This window comes from Eucalyptus grandis, chromosome 5, assembly GCF_016545825.1.
Source record: "Eucalyptus grandis isolate ANBG69807.140 chromosome 5, ASM1654582v1, whole genome shotgun sequence".
Taxonomy (NCBI): Eukaryota; Viridiplantae; Streptophyta; class Magnoliopsida; order Myrtales; family Myrtaceae; genus Eucalyptus; species Eucalyptus grandis.
In genome coordinates, this window is record NC_052616.1 from 57729746 (window position 1) to 57749691 (window position 19946).

General features: G+C 37.5%; 2 protein-coding genes across 2 annotated transcripts; both read left to right on the plus strand.

The window, feature by feature from the left end:
* Positions 1-1144: 1144 nt before the first annotated feature.
* On the plus strand, positions 1145-4527 carry LOC120294072 (probable leucine-rich repeat receptor-like serine/threonine-protein kinase At3g14840). The gene is made up of 10 exons (XM_039313962.1): positions 1145-1355; positions 1526-1706; positions 3285-3356; positions 3454-3457; positions 3602-3673; positions 3784-3836; positions 3971-4042; positions 4134-4205; positions 4290-4361; positions 4455-4527. Exons 1-10 carry the CDS (start codon positions 1253-1255, stop codon positions 4525-4527), a joined length of 774 nt encoding a protein of 257 aa, XP_039169896.1. The 5' UTR covers positions 1145-1252.
* On the plus strand, positions 3467-16634 carry LOC104447598 (probable leucine-rich repeat receptor-like serine/threonine-protein kinase At3g14840). Its single transcript, XM_018875000.2, has 21 exons — positions 3467-3521; positions 3602-3673; positions 3765-3836; positions 3971-4042; positions 4134-4205; positions 4290-4361; positions 4455-4523; positions 5048-5119; positions 6491-6553; positions 8881-8946; positions 9577-9633; positions 9764-9796; positions 9934-9995; positions 10352-10725; positions 10930-11125; positions 11728-11871; positions 12698-12816; positions 12932-13142; positions 13229-13466; positions 14850-15000; positions 15984-16634. Exons 8-21 carry the CDS (start codon positions 5100-5102, stop codon positions 16362-16364), a joined length of 2115 nt encoding a protein of 704 aa, XP_018730545.2. The 5' UTR covers positions 3467-3521; positions 3602-3673; positions 3765-3836; positions 3971-4042; positions 4134-4205; positions 4290-4361; positions 4455-4523; positions 5048-5099; the 3' UTR covers positions 16365-16634.
* The last annotated feature ends 3312 nt before the right edge of the window (positions 16635-19946 follow it).

Sequence of the window (19946 nt, forward strand, 5' to 3'; positions counted from 1 at the left end):
AGGATCAAAGAACTGGATTTAACCGATTTATATGGCTTGTTGAGTATTTCATTGGCCTCCAAACAATCGAGTGTCCGAGCGCATGCACCTGAATTATTAAAAAAATATATCAATTGGTTACGACTGAAGTTAACAGAAAGTAAAAAAATAGATTTGTCCAAAAAAGAGAATCTAAATATTTTATGGACAACCTAATCAGCCAATGAAGTTTCTAACGATCGTGGAATTCGGACTCCGACATTGATAGACGGTGTAATAACTAGATGAAGATCATCAAATCGAGGAAGAACTGGGGTCGTCTCTCATTTTCACACGTCCAAGAACGAGAGTTTATAAATGCGTTTGGTTCAGTTTTCCCAAGAGGAAATCTCTTGAAGAAATGTTGGGATGTTTGGCAAATTTTTGCAAGGGGCTTTCCACCGAATGTTGGCTTTGAAAAAGTTAAAAGTTGAATGCAAGTAGGGACAAGCATAGCTTTCAGCATTTGATTAAATGCAACTAGTTTTCTTTTTTCAAAACTACTCTTATCAATTATTTAATTTTCGATTTTACCCTTGTTACTATTCATCTTTTTTTGAACAAGGGCAAACTGATGAGGCTAGTTCGGGCCAGCAAAGAGCCAGCAAGAGGCTGACAAGGGTTTGACGAGGTTGCGTGACGACTACCTGGGTCATGCCACCTCAGGCGTCACAATCCAGGCGGTTGTCGCCTTGGTCGTGCGACCCAGGCAACCATCACCTGAGGTTGCAGTTGCACCCTAGCCAGCCGCTTGGGTTGCAATGCCTGGGGTCATGCGACCCTTGCCGGAGGTCGTACTACCTGGGCATTGGCTGCGCATCAAATTTGGCTTGCTGGTGGCTTTAGCCCTTCATTGAAGGGTTTGATTTTTACTAATTAAAAAAAAAAAAAAGGAGAAAGAGAGAAAATTAGACCCAAAATCCTTTGCAAATAAATATTTTCCGAACACTATTTAGGCCAAAGTAGCTTTATAAAGGAGTTTTTATCGAATGCAATTCACATATTTCCTTAAGGAGCTTTAGGTCAAAGGCATTTATTTTCTCAAACTCGTTTGCAAACCGAACCAAACCTATCCTACCCCCCCCCGTTCCTCTTTCTGTGTATAAATGCATGAAGCTAAGACCACTCCACAATCATCTCTCTCTGCCAAATTTTGCCTTGGCAGACTCCGGTTGAAGAGCGTGAGATATCTCTCTCTCTCTCTCTCTCTCTCTGGATTGAACTTGGGACTGAGATGATGACGATTCTCTTCTCAGCTCCACCTCTCATCTCTGTGCTCGTCCTTCTCTGCACTACTCACTTTGCTGCAGCCTCCACTCTCCTGCCCGATGACGAAGGTGAAACAATTGAAGAGAACCCCGCTAATCTTGTATTGCTTTTCTCGCTGTTCCTTTTTCCTTCTTCTTCTGGTTTTGGCTCAAACATGTAACGATGTTGACCTCGTTCGTGCTTGTTGTGCACGAGATGTTGCTGTTTCTTTTGACTGTTGGCTCTTTATTCTTTGCAGTGGAAGCGTTGAGAGAAATAGGGGAGACATTAGGGAAATCAGATTGGGATTTCAACGCAGATCCATGCGGGGTAGACGGTGGATGGGGCGACAACAAAGATATCGATGCAACTAGCAACGCCGTCACCTGCCAAAATTTCACTGACGCCGACAACAACTCCGTTCCCCATGTCATCAGCATGTCTCTCTCTCTCAATTTCATGAATTTTACCATCATCGATTCCTAGCTAGACTTTGATATCAATCGTGTGATTGTGCACCAACTTCTATCTCTTTATAGAATTGACTAGCTAACGCGCTAAACACCGAACCGATTATCTTATTACCATATTAGTATTTCATAAATAATATATATATATATATATATATATATATATATATAATTGGGTTGAAATGTATTGACAATACATAAATCATTAATCATATTAAAATTACTCATTAAGTAATTATGAGCGCAATAGTAATTGCTCATGGTATGATTATCTAAATTTTCATAATTTTAATTAAAATAATCACATGTTACGTGCTTAGTCTTTAAATTATAATCGTAAATGAGTTATTAAAACACGAACAAATGATTGAGACTCTAAATTATATTTTTAGTGATTAATAGGACTGTGAAACTCGAAAATCATGGTTGAATATCAAAGTAATAATTGTAATATTCTTTTGGTTCTAATTTTTGGGGTATTTTAAGAATTCCAATGCTGTTCTCTCCTTACGGCCCTAATTCAGTATTGCCTTAATTCAGTGTGGTCAACGTAGTCAGGTTACGACCTTAATTTAGTGCTGCAACCAAATAAGCAGACAGATTCGCCATGTACAACAGGCTTGTGATGCATGCTTTTTCGCATTAAGCAATATATATTCACCGGCTTAAACAGAACTTTCCTCTTTCGAGACCACATATATATGCAGTATAGCCATTTTTTAACATCATTTTGATGCCCAGTTTTAAGTAAGGGATAAGTGAAAAGAATTCTTAAAACTTTACGAAAACGCACGGTGAGTCATAAAGTTTGCAAAAGTTGCGGTCAGTTAAAAAAGCTTATTAAATTATTTCAATCAAATTTAAAGTTAACACGTTAGCCTTTTTAACGGAAAATGCTGATGTCACTGCGGACATGACATTTTAAATAACTTTCATTTTCCACATGGCTTTTTAAATTATTTTTTATTCAATTTTTTAAAATTAGATTTAAAAACTAAAAAGAAAAGTTAAAATTTATTTTTAAAAATTGTTAAAAAAGAAGATAAAATTAGCAGCTCCTCTCCTTTTGCCTTCGCTGCTACCCATCCGGAGGAGTCGGCGACAGATGGCAGCGAAGGAAGCCGGCCATTTTTTTTCATTTTTTTAAAATTGTTTTTTAAAATAAATTTTAGTTTTCTTTTCTAATTTTTAAATCTAATTTAAATAAAAATTTTAAAAAGCCACATGGAAATAAAAATCATTTTAAATGTCACGTTTGTGCCACATCAGCATTTTCCGTTAAAAAGACGATGTTAACTTTATGACTCGATGAAATAATTTAATAAATTTTAGACTTGATTGTATTTTTTTTATAAATTTTAGAACTTGATTGTATTTTTATAAATTTTCGTGAGAAGTTTTAAGTTTTTTTATTGCACTTATGGAAAAAGCCTTTTGTCTTGTGAAAACAGTCCTGAGGAAGGAGTCTCTTCCCCCAAGTCTTCCGCCTCGACTGTTCAGTTACCTTTTAAGTAAAGATGGAATAAGCCTTTTGTCTTGTGAAAACAGAGTCCTTAGGAATCAGTCTCTTCCCGGCAGTCTTCCGCCTCAACTGTTCAGGTTACCTTACCTCAAAAACTTGTGAGCACTCTCTCCATTATCATCCTCTTCTTCTTCTTCTTCTTCTTCTTCTTCACAATCATTATCATCTTCATCATCATCATGTCTCTGTAAACAGTGATGTCACCGAAACTACCTAAACGGCATAATTCCTAAAGAATGGGGCTCTACGAAGTTGCGCAACATGTATGTGCTCTCTCTCTCTCTCTCTCTCTCTCTCTAGTGTATCTTCTATTGACTGGGGAAACGTAATGATGTGGGTGCAGTTCTGTAGTTATAAACCGATTGACTGGTTCAATCCCGAAGGAACTGGGAAACATATCCACACTCTGGGAATTGTAAGTGATGACTTGTTTCTCCACTCGCGTTTTGCTTCTTCGCCATCTTAAATAAAATTGATGCGGAACATACCAACTCTTTTCTGCTCAGAAATGTCGAGAGCAATCAGCTTTCCGGAGCTCTTCCTCCAGACCTAGGGAACTTGTCCCAGTTAATTCAATTGTGAGTCTCTTGATGCAAATTTCTGCATTAGGCACTGAATGTTTATTAGCTGGCAATTTAGTATCTGGCGAGGGATCGATTGGAGCAATCTGTTGAGAGATCAGCTCTCAAGTTCAATTAATTTCTTGTTCCAGGCAGCTTACTTCAAATAATTTCACCGGGGAGCTGCCTCAGAGATTTGCTGAACTGACAGCATTGCAGGACCTGTTAGTTTCCGGTTTCCATAGACTCTATTAATATTTAGATACTTCTATTCTTTTCTTCTCCTTATGAATCTTGTGGGTTAATGCACTGTAGGCGACTTGGTGACAATCAGTTCACAGGAAAGATACCTGATTTTATTCAGAACTTTACAAATCTCAGCGTACTGTAAGGCTTGATGCTTCTTCACTTTTTAAGTCGGTTTATGTAGATATACCCCAAGATAATTCAGTCTATTAATTGTATCATCAGGTTTATTCAAGCAAGTGGATTGCAAGGGCCAATTCCCTCCAGAATTACACTTTTAGAGAAATTGACTGACCTGTCAGTTTGGAGTTTTAGCATTTCAATATGATCTCTCCTTTCCTTAAGATGGTATCAATCTAATAAGTTTCTGTATTTGATTTTGACATGCAGGAGAATAAGTGACCTTAATGGAACTGAGTCCCAAGTTCCACGTCTTAATAGTGCAAACATCAAGACACTGTGAGACCACTGCTTCTTCATAAATGGTTTAGGAAAATAACACAAGCAATCCTTGAACTTGGCCCAATTACAATTTTATCTCCTAACTTTTAATTTATTCACTGTAATTTCAAACTTTTGCCCAACGTGCAGTGTCATCCCTAAATTTTTTAATTTTTCAATATGGCCCTTAAACTTTTGATAATCCTTAGACTACATGAAAATGTTCAATGTTATCTCTGAACTTGAATTAATGGAAGGATAAATACTGGATATTTTCATATAGCCAAGGGACTAAATTTAACATTTACCAAAAGTTCAAGTATCACATTGAAAATTTAAAAAAGTTTGAGACGACATTGCACATTGGGCAAAAGTTCGGGGACTATATTGAATAAATTAAAAGTAAAAGGATGACATTGCACATTAAGCCAAAGTTCAAGAATCAATTGTGTCATTATCCTAATAGTTTACTTTATGCAAAAGAGCTGAATCATCTTAGCAGTGTGACAATAACAGCTTTTTTTTTTCTTTTGTCCTTACAGGATTCTGAGGAGCTGCAATCTCATAGGAGAGCTACCTGATTATCTAGAAGAAATGACAAGTTTAAATATATTGTGAGTGGAAATTGTCTTCCTCCTTTCCCTATTCCAAGCAGAATAGATAGTCTTGCCCGTAATGAATGAATTTCGTCCAGTTTACAGTTGACTTATAGGTGCAGTTAAAAAAACCATTTAAGATGCCTTGAATGTCAGCAGTTCCCTACTCGCTTCAACGGTGTTTTGATCTTTTCTGTTGATATTGCTGAATTGTGAATTGTGATGTGGCATTTAAGTTTCTGGTGATCGTGGCCTCTGCTGTAGATTTTGCAGTTTTTCACAGAAGAGTATGGACTTTTTCTCACTTTGTTCACACAAGTTCCTAGAATAGAAACCGCAAGAATTCTTAAGTTAATTGTGGTCCCCATTTTGTCTAATGTACTTTTGCTTTGATTTTTTATCTTTACTTCTTGAGAGTAATGATGCAAAACAGGAGGCTTCTGGTGGTTGATTGTCTGGAAACTTACCTTTTAATGGTTTACATCCTCGAATCTCAGCCCCACATTATCTAAGTGGAGTTTTATGCTCAATTGTTGTGTATCTGTCAGCCATAACATTCTCAGTTCTTACGAGAGCATGGCCTCAAATGCATCTCCATACAAGTCAACTTTCCTTGTGCATCTGGTCATCTCTATAAGATTTTATAAATGCTACATTTATCAGCAATTTTTTGACATCGTCTCATCATCAGCCTCTGCACTTATCCTTTGTTTTTCTGACATTCTGAATAACATAGTTTCTGCGGTTATGCTGCGGCTTATCATATACTACATTGTGCTTTTCTTTTTTAACATTAGACTTGGTTGTAATTTCTCCATCAGTAATTATGTTGGACTGCGGAACCATGCTTTCCTTTTCTTTTTCTTTTTTAAATCCTCACTTTGTTTTCTATTTTTTATTCGCTCAAGCTGATATTCTATTTTCCAAGCTCCCTAGTGTTGAGTCGTCGTTCCTTTATCCACAAATAAAATGTTCTGAAGAAAGTCTGTTCAGGAAATTATTATTAGCCTTGGTTTTGGTCCTAGTAAATAAATGGAATCTCACGGTTTGAACTATAATATGTTGCATTCCTCAGGATGCATTCAATTTAGTGCCCGAATATAATTTCTATTCAAAAATTTAAAATTTCCAAGTTGGAAATTTGATTTACAGTATGTGACCAACTTGATAGACTTGGATATTATGCCTTTTGAAATGAATGCCTAGTAGAAGGCATAGACTCTAGGCAGTTGACCAATATGTCTAAATATCTGATCTGGACTTGTATGTTCGATGATGTTGTCTGTGTTTCTACAATTCTCCAGAGTATCCTCAAAGAGTGTCCATTGGGAGTTAATTAAAACTATCTTCTCATCATACTCGTCTCCTTTACATTTAATTGTTTTGCAGAGACCTCAGCTTCAACAAACTGAGTGGTAACATCTCTAGCTCCTTCAGAAAAGTAAATTATCTGTAAGTACTTTGATGCTGAACTTCAGCACTCTTCTTCGTACTTTTGTATAAGAATCTAAAATCTCTAGATAGTTGAGCTATCAGTAGAACTTAAGAGTGTGATAATGTGTCCAGTTTATAACCCTCGAAGTCCTCATGTTGTGAATGGTTATTATTTCACCATCCAGATTATACAATGATTTGAAATATGATTCTATGATTATTGTCAACTAGTTATTCTGGTTGGACTCTAGTCTTGGAGCAGACATAGATCCATGATATTCTGTTGCTTAAAGAGCATGATTCGCAAGTCACTAGAGTATGGAGCAGACACAGATCGATGATATTTTGTTGCTTAAGAGCATGATTTACAAGTTTCGGTAGGGTTACTTGTTTACGCTGGTAGGGTTAAATGGATTATTATTACTTAAGTATTTGATAGTTGTATGTGTATGCAATTAATGCATATCCTGTGCTCCTTTTTTATTATGCATAGGAGATTAAAGATAGCAAAATTCTTAGGCTCTCTATTTGGTTCTTTCCCCGACAATGGCCCTAGATTGTTTGGTGAATGCAGTTCTTTATTGCTATTTTGAAGGTCTACGGATAGGACCTTGATGTCTTGTCCCTAGTTTTGAAGATGATGAGAAGCTATACTCTTAATCTTCTTGGACTGTTTAACATTTGCGTTCATCTTTTTGCTCAACGATTGACTATTTGACAATGACACATCTTCCTTAACCTTTTTTTTTTCATGTCTTAGAAGGGCAAAAACTTTATGGTGAGGAAATAGTTAATACGTGAGTATCAAGGGCTGAGAGTTTCCTAGGCAAGGACGATCTCTTATGGCACTTGATAAGCTAAGAACACTAAACCAGCCGTACCTAAATAGATTGTTCTTGGTGATAGTATGACGAATTGAATCTTCATACCGAATTGTATCATGCTCAATTCAGCTTAGGCATTGAGTCCCTTAAGCAGGACATACTGATCACTTCAACAAAACTTCTTTCGCCCTACCATGGGTAGCCATGGCCATCATTAGGAGAACGAACACTTGGGAAGCCAACCACGCCTTAAGAGATCCTCTGAGATAATAATCATCCAGTTCCTAGATTCCTAGAACAAACACCTTGACGCTACTCCCACAGACCAATTGTATCAACTCTTAGGTATCTCTCTCTCTTCACCCCCGACACCACAAAGCCCCATTTTCAGCTCACATGGATATAGGAGAAATCTTATTGGGACACTCACCCCTCCCAATTCCGCGACACCTTTGTTGCGGAAGAACCATGCCCACCAGTCCTTTGGGACTTGTGTGAATGGAAAACACTCACTTAACACAATAAGCCACTCAACTCCATTGGCTGCTTCTTCCTATCAAAGCTGTTGGCGAATCTCTAATCACTTGTGCCCTCCCTGACAAGTGTGGCTCCCAGACCAACCGTGCTCCCTTGGTGGCACCTTCTTTCCCCTATTAGGCTTCTCTTGATTTTAGCAAACCAACAGAGGTTTTCTTCTTGTTGGAATGTGGCAACATATTTCTTCTTAGCTTCTGCCCATAAATTTTAGGAAACCTGCTCTGGTACCACTTGTGACGGGCCAAAAGTTTCCTGAGTATGAGACTGTGTGGTCCTGATAAACTAAGAACACTAAGCCAGCCTTCCCCAAATAGATTGTTGGAAGGAAAGTATGGCTACTTACATCCTTATACAGAATCATACCATGCCCAATTCAATAAGAGCATCCAGTTCCTCGAGCAGGATGTAAAGATCACTTCAACACAACAATTGGTTTCTGCTTGCCATGGCCATCATCAAGAGAACAGTATTAGCTCTCGACCAATTTATGCACTAGAGACCTGCTCCACCTTCGGAGATCCACTAAAATGATAATAATCCCATCCCTAGATTTCTCGCGCAAACACCCTAATGCCATTCCCATGGACTAGTTGTATCAAACGTTTTGCTTCCTCACTATTCACCCTGACACCACAAAACCCCAATTTTCAGCCCACTTGAATATGGGAGAAATCGGACCATGACACTAATACAATAGTAACCCTCAATATGTTCGGCTTTTTATGCTAGTGTTATAGTAATGTTTCTCCATGCACTCCAAGTTATGCAAGGATCAAGTTTTTGCTTTGTCATTGATTTCCTTTATCTTTCATCTCTAGCTGAAGCTCTATATTGTTATCATGACTTAGCTGATTTTTTTCTACACTATTGGTAATTAAATGCTTTTTAATCCGCCAAGTGATGTATTTTTTAGGTATCACTTAAAAAAATTTCAGTTTGTGTAAAGTACATGAGGAACTGACTCAATCAAATAAACTTGTTTAGCTATCTGACTGGAAACCAATTGACCGGAGCAGTCCCTGATTCGATCTTGGATAGTGGAGACTCTGTGTAAGTTTTGCTGCCTGAATAACATCTCTGCTTAATTATGAATTTGTTTCCAGCTCTATCTGGCTAATCTTGTACTGTGACTAGCAATTATGCATTCCTATCTTGCATCTTTATGGATTGTAGCCTATGGAGATAAATGGAAACATCATAACTACCTTTCTCTTTGTTGGGATCTGTTCATTGGAAATGTAATACAAGAGACTCAATTGTGTGGTGTGCATGAAAGAATATGAAGTGGATTTTCTTGGAAGTGCCAAGTTTGCTCCCACTTTCTCCTACACAAAAAGCTGTTCCCAGCTCTGGATTTTTTTCAAACCTCTTGGAAGGATACTCTTTGAAAGTTTGCCTTAAATGTCTTGACTGCTATACTCTTATAGGGTAAAAGTGTATTTATGCACTCCAACTAGTTCTAAAGTCTCTGTTTAGTCTTTGTACTCTTAATATTTTAAGATATCTTCAATTAAGATAAAATATTACTTTCATCACCTTGTCATGTTTTCACCTTTCAACTTGTCCATGTTTTGCATCCGGTCTACCTCTTTGTACATAGTATTTATTTGATGGAATGAATTTCAGTGTATTCTTTAAATTGATGAGATTTTCTAAATGGTTGATGATTTCTCTGTGTAGGGATCTATCATACAACCCCCTCACTGCTGAAGGTTCAGAATGTCAAAACAGATCTGTGTATGTACTACTTCCTTCAGTCTAAGTCTGGGGATCCCCTCAAATGTGCAATTATGAGTTGCTTATAATCCTGTATGTGAACACAATTTCCATTTCTCTACTGAATGTTGATTTTGTCTTTCCTCTACAGCAACTTGTTTGCAAGCTCGGCGGTTGACAATCTGTATGTTTGAGATTAAATTTTCACCAAGAGACTTGGATTTTCTAAGGATCTGCATTTTAATTGTTTATGTATGTAGCATTCAACTTCATTCAGAACTATGATGGTTATAATGTTAAAATCTTTGCCGACTTGCTCAGAACATTATATTCTGCCTCAAGTGGACTTGTCTCATGTTTGAAAAATCAGCCTTGTACAAAAAGTAAGTTGATCTGCTGTATATCCTACCATTATCATCAGATCCTGATATTGCATCATACTCTCAGTGTCTTTTCTCATCAAATTTATCTCCTTGTCAACTCTTTTTTTTTTTTTTTAATTTTTTTGGTAAAGAATTTTTTTTTTTGGCAAAGACCTTGTCAACTCTTTTATTCATTATTGTGTCGATCTTTTATGTTTAATGCATAAAAGCTCTAAAAATTTCAAAAGCCGCCTCTGTGAACTAATGTGTTGCTCATAAACCTAGGAGTTTTTATGTAAGTTTTTGAAAGGGAATTATTGTTTATTTAGTGAGACTGGGCTCCATAAAAAGAAGATCTATTTCTTTACTCCATGCAGCTTGGTATAACCTCTACATAAATTGCGGTGGGAGCGAAGTAAAAATAGGGGACAACACATACAAGGGTGATACAGCACAACCTACACCTTCAAGTTTCTTCCTGGGGGATAACTGGGCCTACAGTAGCACCGGTCACTTCCTTGATGACTCCAAGGATACGGATGACTATATAGTTGAAAATGCATCCACATTGTCCATGAATAATGCCCAACTTTACATGAGTGCACGAAGTTCTCCTCTCTCTCTAACTTATTATGGTTTTTGTCTGATGGATGGACCCTACAATGTAAGCCTTCATTTTGCGGAGATATCATTCACAGGCGACAAAACTTATAGCAGCCTTGGCAGGCGAGTGTTTAATGTCTATATACAGGTAACTTTTGGGCATTATGCAGTGCCAGTTCTAACATGTAAAGCATATAATTTGTGCAGTATGGTATGGTTGGGAAGTTTATCTAAATATCTCATATTTGCAAATACTTATATTTTCACAATTTGTACGTTCTATTGAGACTAAAAGTTTCGCCTTGTTCTGTGTGGAGACACTCAACTTGAATCAGATTAAACATTGTTTCAGGGAAAATTGGTGTTGGAAGATTTCAACATTGAGAGTCACGCAGGTGGAGTCAGAAAGGCAGTCATAAAAAATTTTAGTGCCACAGTGGCCAATGGCAGTCTGGATATACGTTTCTATTGGGCTGGGAAAGGAACCCAAAATATACCTACCAGAGGATTCTATGGTCCTCTAATATCTGCTATCTCTGTCAATCCTGGTATGCAGACAGACACTTCCATGTTTCACTTGGGTTGGTTGCAAATGGCCACTGTTGGGTTCAGGCCATTGGCATATGTTACCGTTGATCAGATCAATTTCCATTGTAGCTGAATAGGATCAGTAATTTTTCTCCTAAGCGGCAAAAATTGGTCATAGTTTGCTCTGTTTTTTTTTCTATCTGGGCATGTTTTCTCTGTGTATCTTTTATCCTTCTATTCAGACTATGAAATGATAGCCTCATTCTCTTTTCTGCTATGGATAATGACCATTGCACCTGTATTATATAGTGCAGCATTGAGAACGAGAAGTAGATTATTTATTTTCTTCTTCTTCTTCTTCTTCTTCTTCTTCTTCTTCTTTTTCTTTTTCCCTTTGTATTTAGTATTGCATGTTCCAAAGATGATACTTCCTGTGCGCATTTATCTGATAGTATCTATAGAGTACTCTGAGCGGTTTTCATGTTTTTTTTTATTCTCAGTTTTGTGCTGTCATATCTATTGCTTACTGTTTTCAAGAAGCCACAGATATTTTTCTTCATTAATGCCTACCCCATTTAACCGAATGTTTTGGGTAAATATTTACGTTCCTTCTTCACTGCAGACTTCAAAACCCCACAAGAGCCGGCCAGCATATCTACTGGGACAGTGGTTGGGATTGTGGCTGCTATAGTTTTTGTAATTTTCCTTATCCTGGTTATCCTTTGGTGGCGAGGATGTCTCAGACGTGAAGATGAAATGGCACAAGGTAGTTGCTTACCTGGAATCTATGTTATTTAGTTCACATATATCTGTCAAGATATATGAGAATGTTATGCCCTGCGAATACATTTTCCCCCTTCTGTATTCTGGTGAGGGAGAGGGGTAATCACATTGCATCATTTATATTTCAGCTTGATGCCCTGTGAATACATTTTCCCCCTTCTGTATTCTGGTGAGGGAGAGGGGTAATCACATTGCATCATTTATATTTCAGCTTGATCACACAGTTTCGACTCCTTTTCTGGTCTTCTTCTTCTTCTTCTTAGCTTTTCTGGTGGGTGAAGAGGTAATCACAATGCATCATTTGTGCATTCCACATAATAGAGCTAAAGTCTCATAGATCCATTTGATTCAACCAAGGGATCGATAGTTATAGGGAGAGAATGTTAAATTGTTTTTCAGATGTGTGTATATATAAACTGGGCCCTCCTTGGGGACACAATTGACCAAATATATGCTAAGTCTATGTTTCAAGACATCGAAACTAAAGGCCAGATCTTTGCATATACGAGACACTGAAACATGCAAACCATGCCTTACTTGTCCAAAGTGGGCGTTTTCTATGGTTTTTTTCTTTTTCTTCACTACTAAATGCCTTGAAGACATTCTCATTTTACTTTCCAAAGGACATACTGCTAAGACTTTCTTAGAAAATTAATTTCAGGATGCTAAGGTTTTCAGTACTAAACTTGCTCAGATAATAATATTTCTAGTGCATTGAGAAGGAATCGCTATGTCTTTGTTAGATAGTTGATTACATACTGCAGCTGTCAACTTCTCCAAATTCTTAGGAGTTCCAAAACGTTGTGCAGACTTGAAGGTTCTAGCATTGCAAATTGGTTCATTTACCTTGCGACAGATTAAAGCTGCCACAAACAATTTTGATTCTGCCAATAAGATTGGAGAAGGTGGTTTTGGTTCTGTATACAAGGTATGCTGGAAAATCAGTGAACCAACTTCCCTCAATTCTCAACAGAAAAGATCTGTAGAAAGCAGCATTCAATGTAAATCTTCAGCAGAATTCTTATGCCAAAGTTCAATTGCAGGGTCTTCTGTCAGATGGCACCACTATAGCAGTGAAGCAGCTTTCATCTAAATCCAAGCAAGGAAATCGTGAGTTTGTGACTGAGATTGGGTTGATTTCTGCTCTTCAACATCTGCATCTGGTGAAACTCTATGGATGCTGCATTGAAGGAAATCAACTTTTGCTGGTTTACGAGTACATGGAAAATAACAGTCTTGCTCGTGCTTTATTTGGTAATTTGATGTCACATTGTGTTTCACTGACTACAGTTAATGACATGGCAGTAAAGCAGTTTTGATGTCTTATAATACAATTGAAGGTCCTGAAGAATTTCAGTTAAAGTTGGATTGGCGGACAAGACACAAGATATGTGTGGGTATTGCAAGGGGCTTGGCATATCTTCATGAAGAATCAAGGCTGAAGATTGTGCATAGAGACATTAAAGCTACCAATATTTTACTGGATAAGGATTTCAACCCTAAAATATCGGATTTTGGTTTAGCAAAGCTTGATGATGAGGACAACACACATATTAGCACCAAGATTGCTGGAACTTAGTAAGTTTCTTGCTTTATGTTCCTGTTAACCTAATTAGGAGTTAGTTACAACATAAAGAATGGAGTTGGAACATATAGTCTGATTCAAGAAAAGTGAGTTGAATGGAGCTTTGTGATCAATTCCCATCATCCCAAATAATGGAGCTCAACAAATGTGGCTTAACCACCAAACTTTATGCTTGTCCCACCACTCTTCTTGTTAATTAGGAAAAAAATGTTAAGAATGTCGCATAACCTACCATTAAGTAATGATACTCTGATATTGACTCATGTAATTTTTAACTTGAATATAACTGAGTATCATAGGCAATAGAGCTAATTCACCTACGTTTCTATTGTATACCCACGGAAAGACATAAATAAGCATGTTCACATGTTTCAAATGTTTGCGTTAACTTGTGTGAAAAGTCAACTTGTTTATGAAAAGAATGTGATTAATTAGGGAAAAGGATAAAGCTGTAAGTTTGTTCTCCTAACTCTAACATTAATTCAACAAAAAAGAACTATAACATTAACTAATTTCCATTATCTCAACAAACTTAGATAATTTAATACAATTTCATTTCTGGAAAGTTCGTATCCTATTACGGGAGATTGATTGATAATATCGTACATGCTCCATTTACTACATTAAGAGCAATTCAAGATAAATATTTTGTACAGCAATTCAGTGTGCCTTACCTAATGTGTTCACTCAGACAAAAAGCTTGCTTGTGAAACTATTATGATACAATGCATATTGACACTTAATATTAAGTGTTTTATTGTTTCCCCTATAACAATCAACTTAATGCAAAACAATTTAATGAACAATAACTACTATATGTTAAAATTTGGTTATGAATTATCTAAATATACTCCTTTGTATGAAAAACACAATTTTAGTAGATATGTCTCACATAACATTAACATAGAGGATGTTCTTTCAAGTGAGTTACAAACAAAATAAAACCAAAATATACAAAGCAAGCACATGCGTCGCAAGGGTTAGAAAGCTAGCGAGGAAGTGAAAGGCTGTTTTTCTATTGGTACAGCAACAACAATGACACAAACCTAAGAAGCTCTTCTGCCCCTAGGCTTGGCTTTACGGATCCTCCTATGGTGGCTGCCCATGTATTCACAGAGCTTGGGTCAGCGTGTTTCCAAATCATTTTTCAGTCGTAGTGCCTCTTTTCCAAGTTATAAAGTCATATATGAAGCCTGATAATTACATAAAACAACAATGGTCTTTTTCTTTTTTTCTTTTTGAAATATTCTCAGTAAATTCTATTAGAATTGTCACATTTAGGAATCTCTCTTTCTTTTGAATTTTAGGAATATTAAGTATGTACTATTTAAGGCAATTACCTTGTTGCAAACACAAGCTTGTTTCTTGTTGTGCAGTGGATATATGGCACCGGAGTATGCAATGCATGGTTACCTCACTGACAAAGCCGACATCTATAGTTTTGGCATCGTTGCCTTAGAAGTTGTTAGTGGCCGGAGCAACAGTAGTTCCCAAAAAAATGAGGAATGCTTTTATCTACTTGATTGGGTAATCAACTCTATCATTTCAATTATGATTGTATCCATATTTAAATTTCTGCTTGTGCTGGTGGAAAAGGGATAAGGAAGTGTGAGCATAGTATGTAATCCCTCACACGCACTTTTAATTGTTGCAAAGGAGTGTTACAGTTACCAGCTATTGAAACCTGCTTAACGAATTGTCGTGCTGCTAACTGCAATTTGTCATTTCAAATTAATCCAATTCTTCTTATTATGTTGGTCTACACTGATTTTTCATGTAGATTCTTTTTTTGGATTGAAGAAAATTCTATTCCTTGAAGTTTGGGGTAGTTCAGTTCTAGTCTTTATGTTTTTATGCTTGACGTTCATACTCTCTGTAGTTCCATTGGTGCCAAAAAATTCCTTCGACTACTATTCAATTTTGGCAATTACTGTTATATTAAAAAGTTTTCAAGACCATGTCTTGACCAGAATATCCATATACTTTTGATTGAGGTATAACTTTTTTCACATTCATATAATTTTGAGTCCTTCAGTTAGATTTTGTTTTGCTTTGAGTAAGTAATCATTATTAGTCCTCGTTAAATTTGATTGTCACCTGAGTTGCATAATCAAGTATTTCTTGTTAAACTAGAATTGAGAGTAGAAGGCAATGGATGGTGTAAAACATTTTATGTAATGACACTGACAAATAATTCGTGCTGATAAAACTCAATAAGAGCTGGCGATTTTAAAGCAGTATTGGTAAGTTTTTGGCAACCAGTGAACCATTAGTAAGTGATGTTGGAGTTTACCAACTTTTATTCAAAATCGGTAAAGAAATCATGTTTGATCCGTATTTGACTCATTTGAGATGAAAAACTAGTGGGTGCTTATCAACTACATTTGTCACGTAATAATCAAGAGACATAATATACTTCTTCCTGTTTTAGTATTTAGAGCATATTTTGCAACTGATCAGTACCTCAAGCTTGAAAGGAAAATATTTTCACTTTTCATTTCTGTTTCTAGGTACGAGTTTTGAAGGAGAGAGGAAATTTGATAGATTTAGTTGATCAGAGGCTCAATTGTCACTTTGACAAAGAGGAGGCGCTAGTATTGATAAAGGTAGCTCTGATGTGTACTAATGCAACTCCAGCACTCAGGCCACCGATGTCATCTGTGGTTAGCATGCTTGAAGGCAAGGTCACTGTTCCGGTGCTGGACTCTGAAGGCGCTATCATGACTGAGGAGAAAATTGAGGCCATGAGGAAGCATTTTATAGGTGACAAACATCAGGTTGTTGGTGAGAATATCACCAGGTCTATGTCCACTGATGGACCGTGGACTGGAACCGCTTCATCTGCGTCTGCTAATGATCTTTATCCAATACTTCTGGATACTGATTACTGACAGAAGAAAGGTCTGTTGTGTCCTAAGTAAAATAGTTCTTGAAAGAACTAGGGCTTTAGCTCTTGAATTTCTCTCCGAAATTTCTCTTTTGCTTACATTTGAAACTGAATGTATAGATAATATAAAGAAAACAATGTGTTATGCAGTGTAGTAATTGTGTATTGTGAACTCATTCGTAGGGAAAGCCTAAAGACAATGGTTTGTGATTTGGTGGTTGTATTTGTGCCATTTCTTTCCATATTGTTATTCAAATAGATATGATGTTGCGACTTTTTTCTGTTCACACAATAACAATGCAGATGGTTGCCATTGCAAGGGAGGAAATTGTGGTATCCATCGACGGCCCTCGAACCGTTAGGGTCGCCACAGTTTGATTACCCTTATCTTGCTTGACTTAAAGGTCTATCAATCCTGGGGTTTACATTTTTTAAATCGGTCCCTGCGCAATTTATATGGCAGAAGTATATCCATCAACTCCCTTCCTGATATTCAGAAAACGATGCATACCAACTCAACATTTTATATAAGTTAAAGCCGTACACTTTTATTTACATAACTTGATGGACATCATTAGTTGGTACATCAAAATGCCAAGGCTTTCTATACTCGGCTATATTTCAAAAGATGACCGACATCTCTTTCAACAGTCATATACTTAAAGTCTATCGATCAGTGTCGGCATCCAAAAGTTCCTTCCTCTGCTGTCTTCCTCCTCGCGGTCATATCCAACCACTCAGTCCATCTGCTGGTGGCGGTGGCGGCAGGGGTATCTTGTCTAGTCTGAAATGTTAGTCCTCAAACAGGGTGAGTATAATCACTTAGCAGAAAAAGATTCATCAAGCTATATCAAGCATTACTATTAATATCCAGATTCAAATATGGTAGACAAAATAGGCAATCCATAAATGATGCATCCAAACCATATAACTCTTCGATGCAATGACTAGTGCATTTCCAACCAATAAGATGCATCATGTCCAGCCACACAAGTCCCGATCATGGGGCTAAATTGTAATGACACGTCCCATTCGATACCATACAATTTAGTCCCATAACCAGACTACACTCACACTTAATATATTTGTCCGTTTTATCATTCAAAATGTTTCATCCCCCAGAGGACCAATGTTTGCATCCTTATGGGATTCCACACCCAACCTGATGTCGCGGAAGCCTCCGGGCATGTATTCAAAATACAATTGGGCATCCAAAGGGCATTGACTCATTCGAACCTCTGGGCATTTTGCACCCCACCTGGCATCACGAGGAATCGCCGGGCTCGCTATGAAAATGGTTACCCCTACCCTTCGGGCATGCATCATAATACAACCCCTCACCCTTCAGGCATGTATCATAATACAATCGGGCATCCCAACACTTCCGAGGAAAAACCTCTGGGCATGTATTCATAATACAACCAGGCATCCAAAGGGCATTGACTCATTCGAACCTCTGGGCATCCCGACTCTCGGGGCATCGTTGACCTGAGGGTCCAACGGCAACTTTAACATCTTAGATTTACCAGAATACTTTCAAATGCCAAGAACAATCCATTTCATACATTCACTATCCAATCTCAAAATTGCACAAATATCCACAACTAGTACCATCATATCACATAACCATTTCAAACATATTCACCTTTGGGACATTTTGTGAAAATTCGAAAATAGAGCAACCTGATTTTACCATGCACAGTTCTGGTAAATATTTCGAAATAAATACTAAATGAGCTCGAAAAATTGTGAATTTTTGACATGTTATCAATGAGACCCTAAGGAAAAAATTTTAAGAAGAACAATAAGTCAAATTCCTTATGTATCGAGAGTAAAAATTCCGGTATTCCTTACTAACGTTCTGTAAAATTTCCGGATTTAACATTTCCATATAAAAATCATTTCATCGACCAAATCTTGTCCATTTATGCTAAATTTTTGATATGTTACTCTTACAGATGTGCTCTCCAACTTTATTTAAGAATTCAAAGTCAAATTTTGGCTAGAAAGTTCCAGAAAAATCGAGAAATCACCGGAGGTCATACTGTTCTTGCAAAAACAGTTTACTAACCTAAAGAGAAATATTCCTATCCTTGAATCTCGGCATCCAACAACCACAGCCAAGCATTTAAAAATGTATTACACCATCTTACAGCCTCTTCACTTCCAAAAATCCACCATAGCTAGATCCTTGAGTTCTTACTTCAATTCAAAAACCGAAATCCATAGAACATACTCTGTTTTTGCTCAGTTTCTTAGTTCAGCTTCATCTCGTTCATCTAAAATCAACATGCAGCTCCAAATTCTGCTTTTTCTCTCATCTACCAGCACTTCACTAGACAATTACAGCAAGCAAAACATAGATCGATGAACTTTCACTTGCCTCAACACCTAGCTTGCTTGGCAACCAAAAACAGAGACTTGGAACTTCGAACGCAGCTCAATCAGCGATGGGGATCAGCGGCGTCGATGGCAGCAGCAGGCGTGCTAACGGCGGGGCTAACCTCCTCTCTCTCCCTCGCGGCTCACTCACAGTTTTTCTCACTCGGTTCCTCCTTCTCTCTCTCTGTCCGAATTCTTTTCTCTCTGGTTAGTGCAAGTGAGCTGATTAGTCGCTGGTTTTTCACCAAAACCAGTCAACTAAGAGAACATTTTTCCATGGTTTGGCTGCATGAAGGGCAGCTGGATCCGTACGTGTCCAGCATGCTTCTCTTCCTTCAACACCTTGCTCCTCTCTTGCAACGTGTCTTCAGCCATTTAATTAATTCTTTCTTAATCCCAATTTGCTGGCCGACCACGAGAAAGCAACGTGGCATCAATAGTCAGAAATTTTCCTCTCATAGTTGACTAGGGTGTCGACCAAATGGAGAGGTTGGGGCAGCTTTTGGGCGCGGACGATTCCTCCTTTTTCCGCATGGGTGTGCATGTCCCTCATGCACGGCTGAATTCTATTTCTTTGACTCAGAATTTTAATTAATAGAAGTCCAAAATTTCCCTCTCATTTCGTATACATTTTGGTGGTACAATTGTGTAGCGTCATCAAAGCAATTTGCACAACTCAATAAGGTTGAATGTAGTACTAACGATGACGAATTCCAATAGTAGCTTCGTCAATCCATGACGTTTCATCATCATTCATTTTTTTTTCTTCTAAGATTGGCAAAATATGGTTGAGATTGGTCTCACTAATAACCTTATGTAAAGAGGCTTTTGACAATACTCTAGTCTATCCACAATCGGACTATTTTCTAAACGTGTGGTATCGGTCCATTAATGAAATAAAACGGTGTTCACATGGTGCCAACGACACCATCGACTGTACTTCCATAATCAGTCATGGTCATCGTATATTCAAGGGTTGTCGAAATTCTCGGGTGTCACAAGAATCTATTATGGAAGTTCTTTATTTGTTTGAATGGCGAGATGCGCGAAGTGGCATGTTCTTGCTCGGGACATGTTTTGTTCATTAGCTTGACCTGTCATATGTTGCTACTCAAAATTTTTTCTTAACAAACACAAATTTTTTCCGTCTTTAATATGGATGATGGTCGGCCAACTTCCTCTTTCCTATATTTGAGAAATGAGG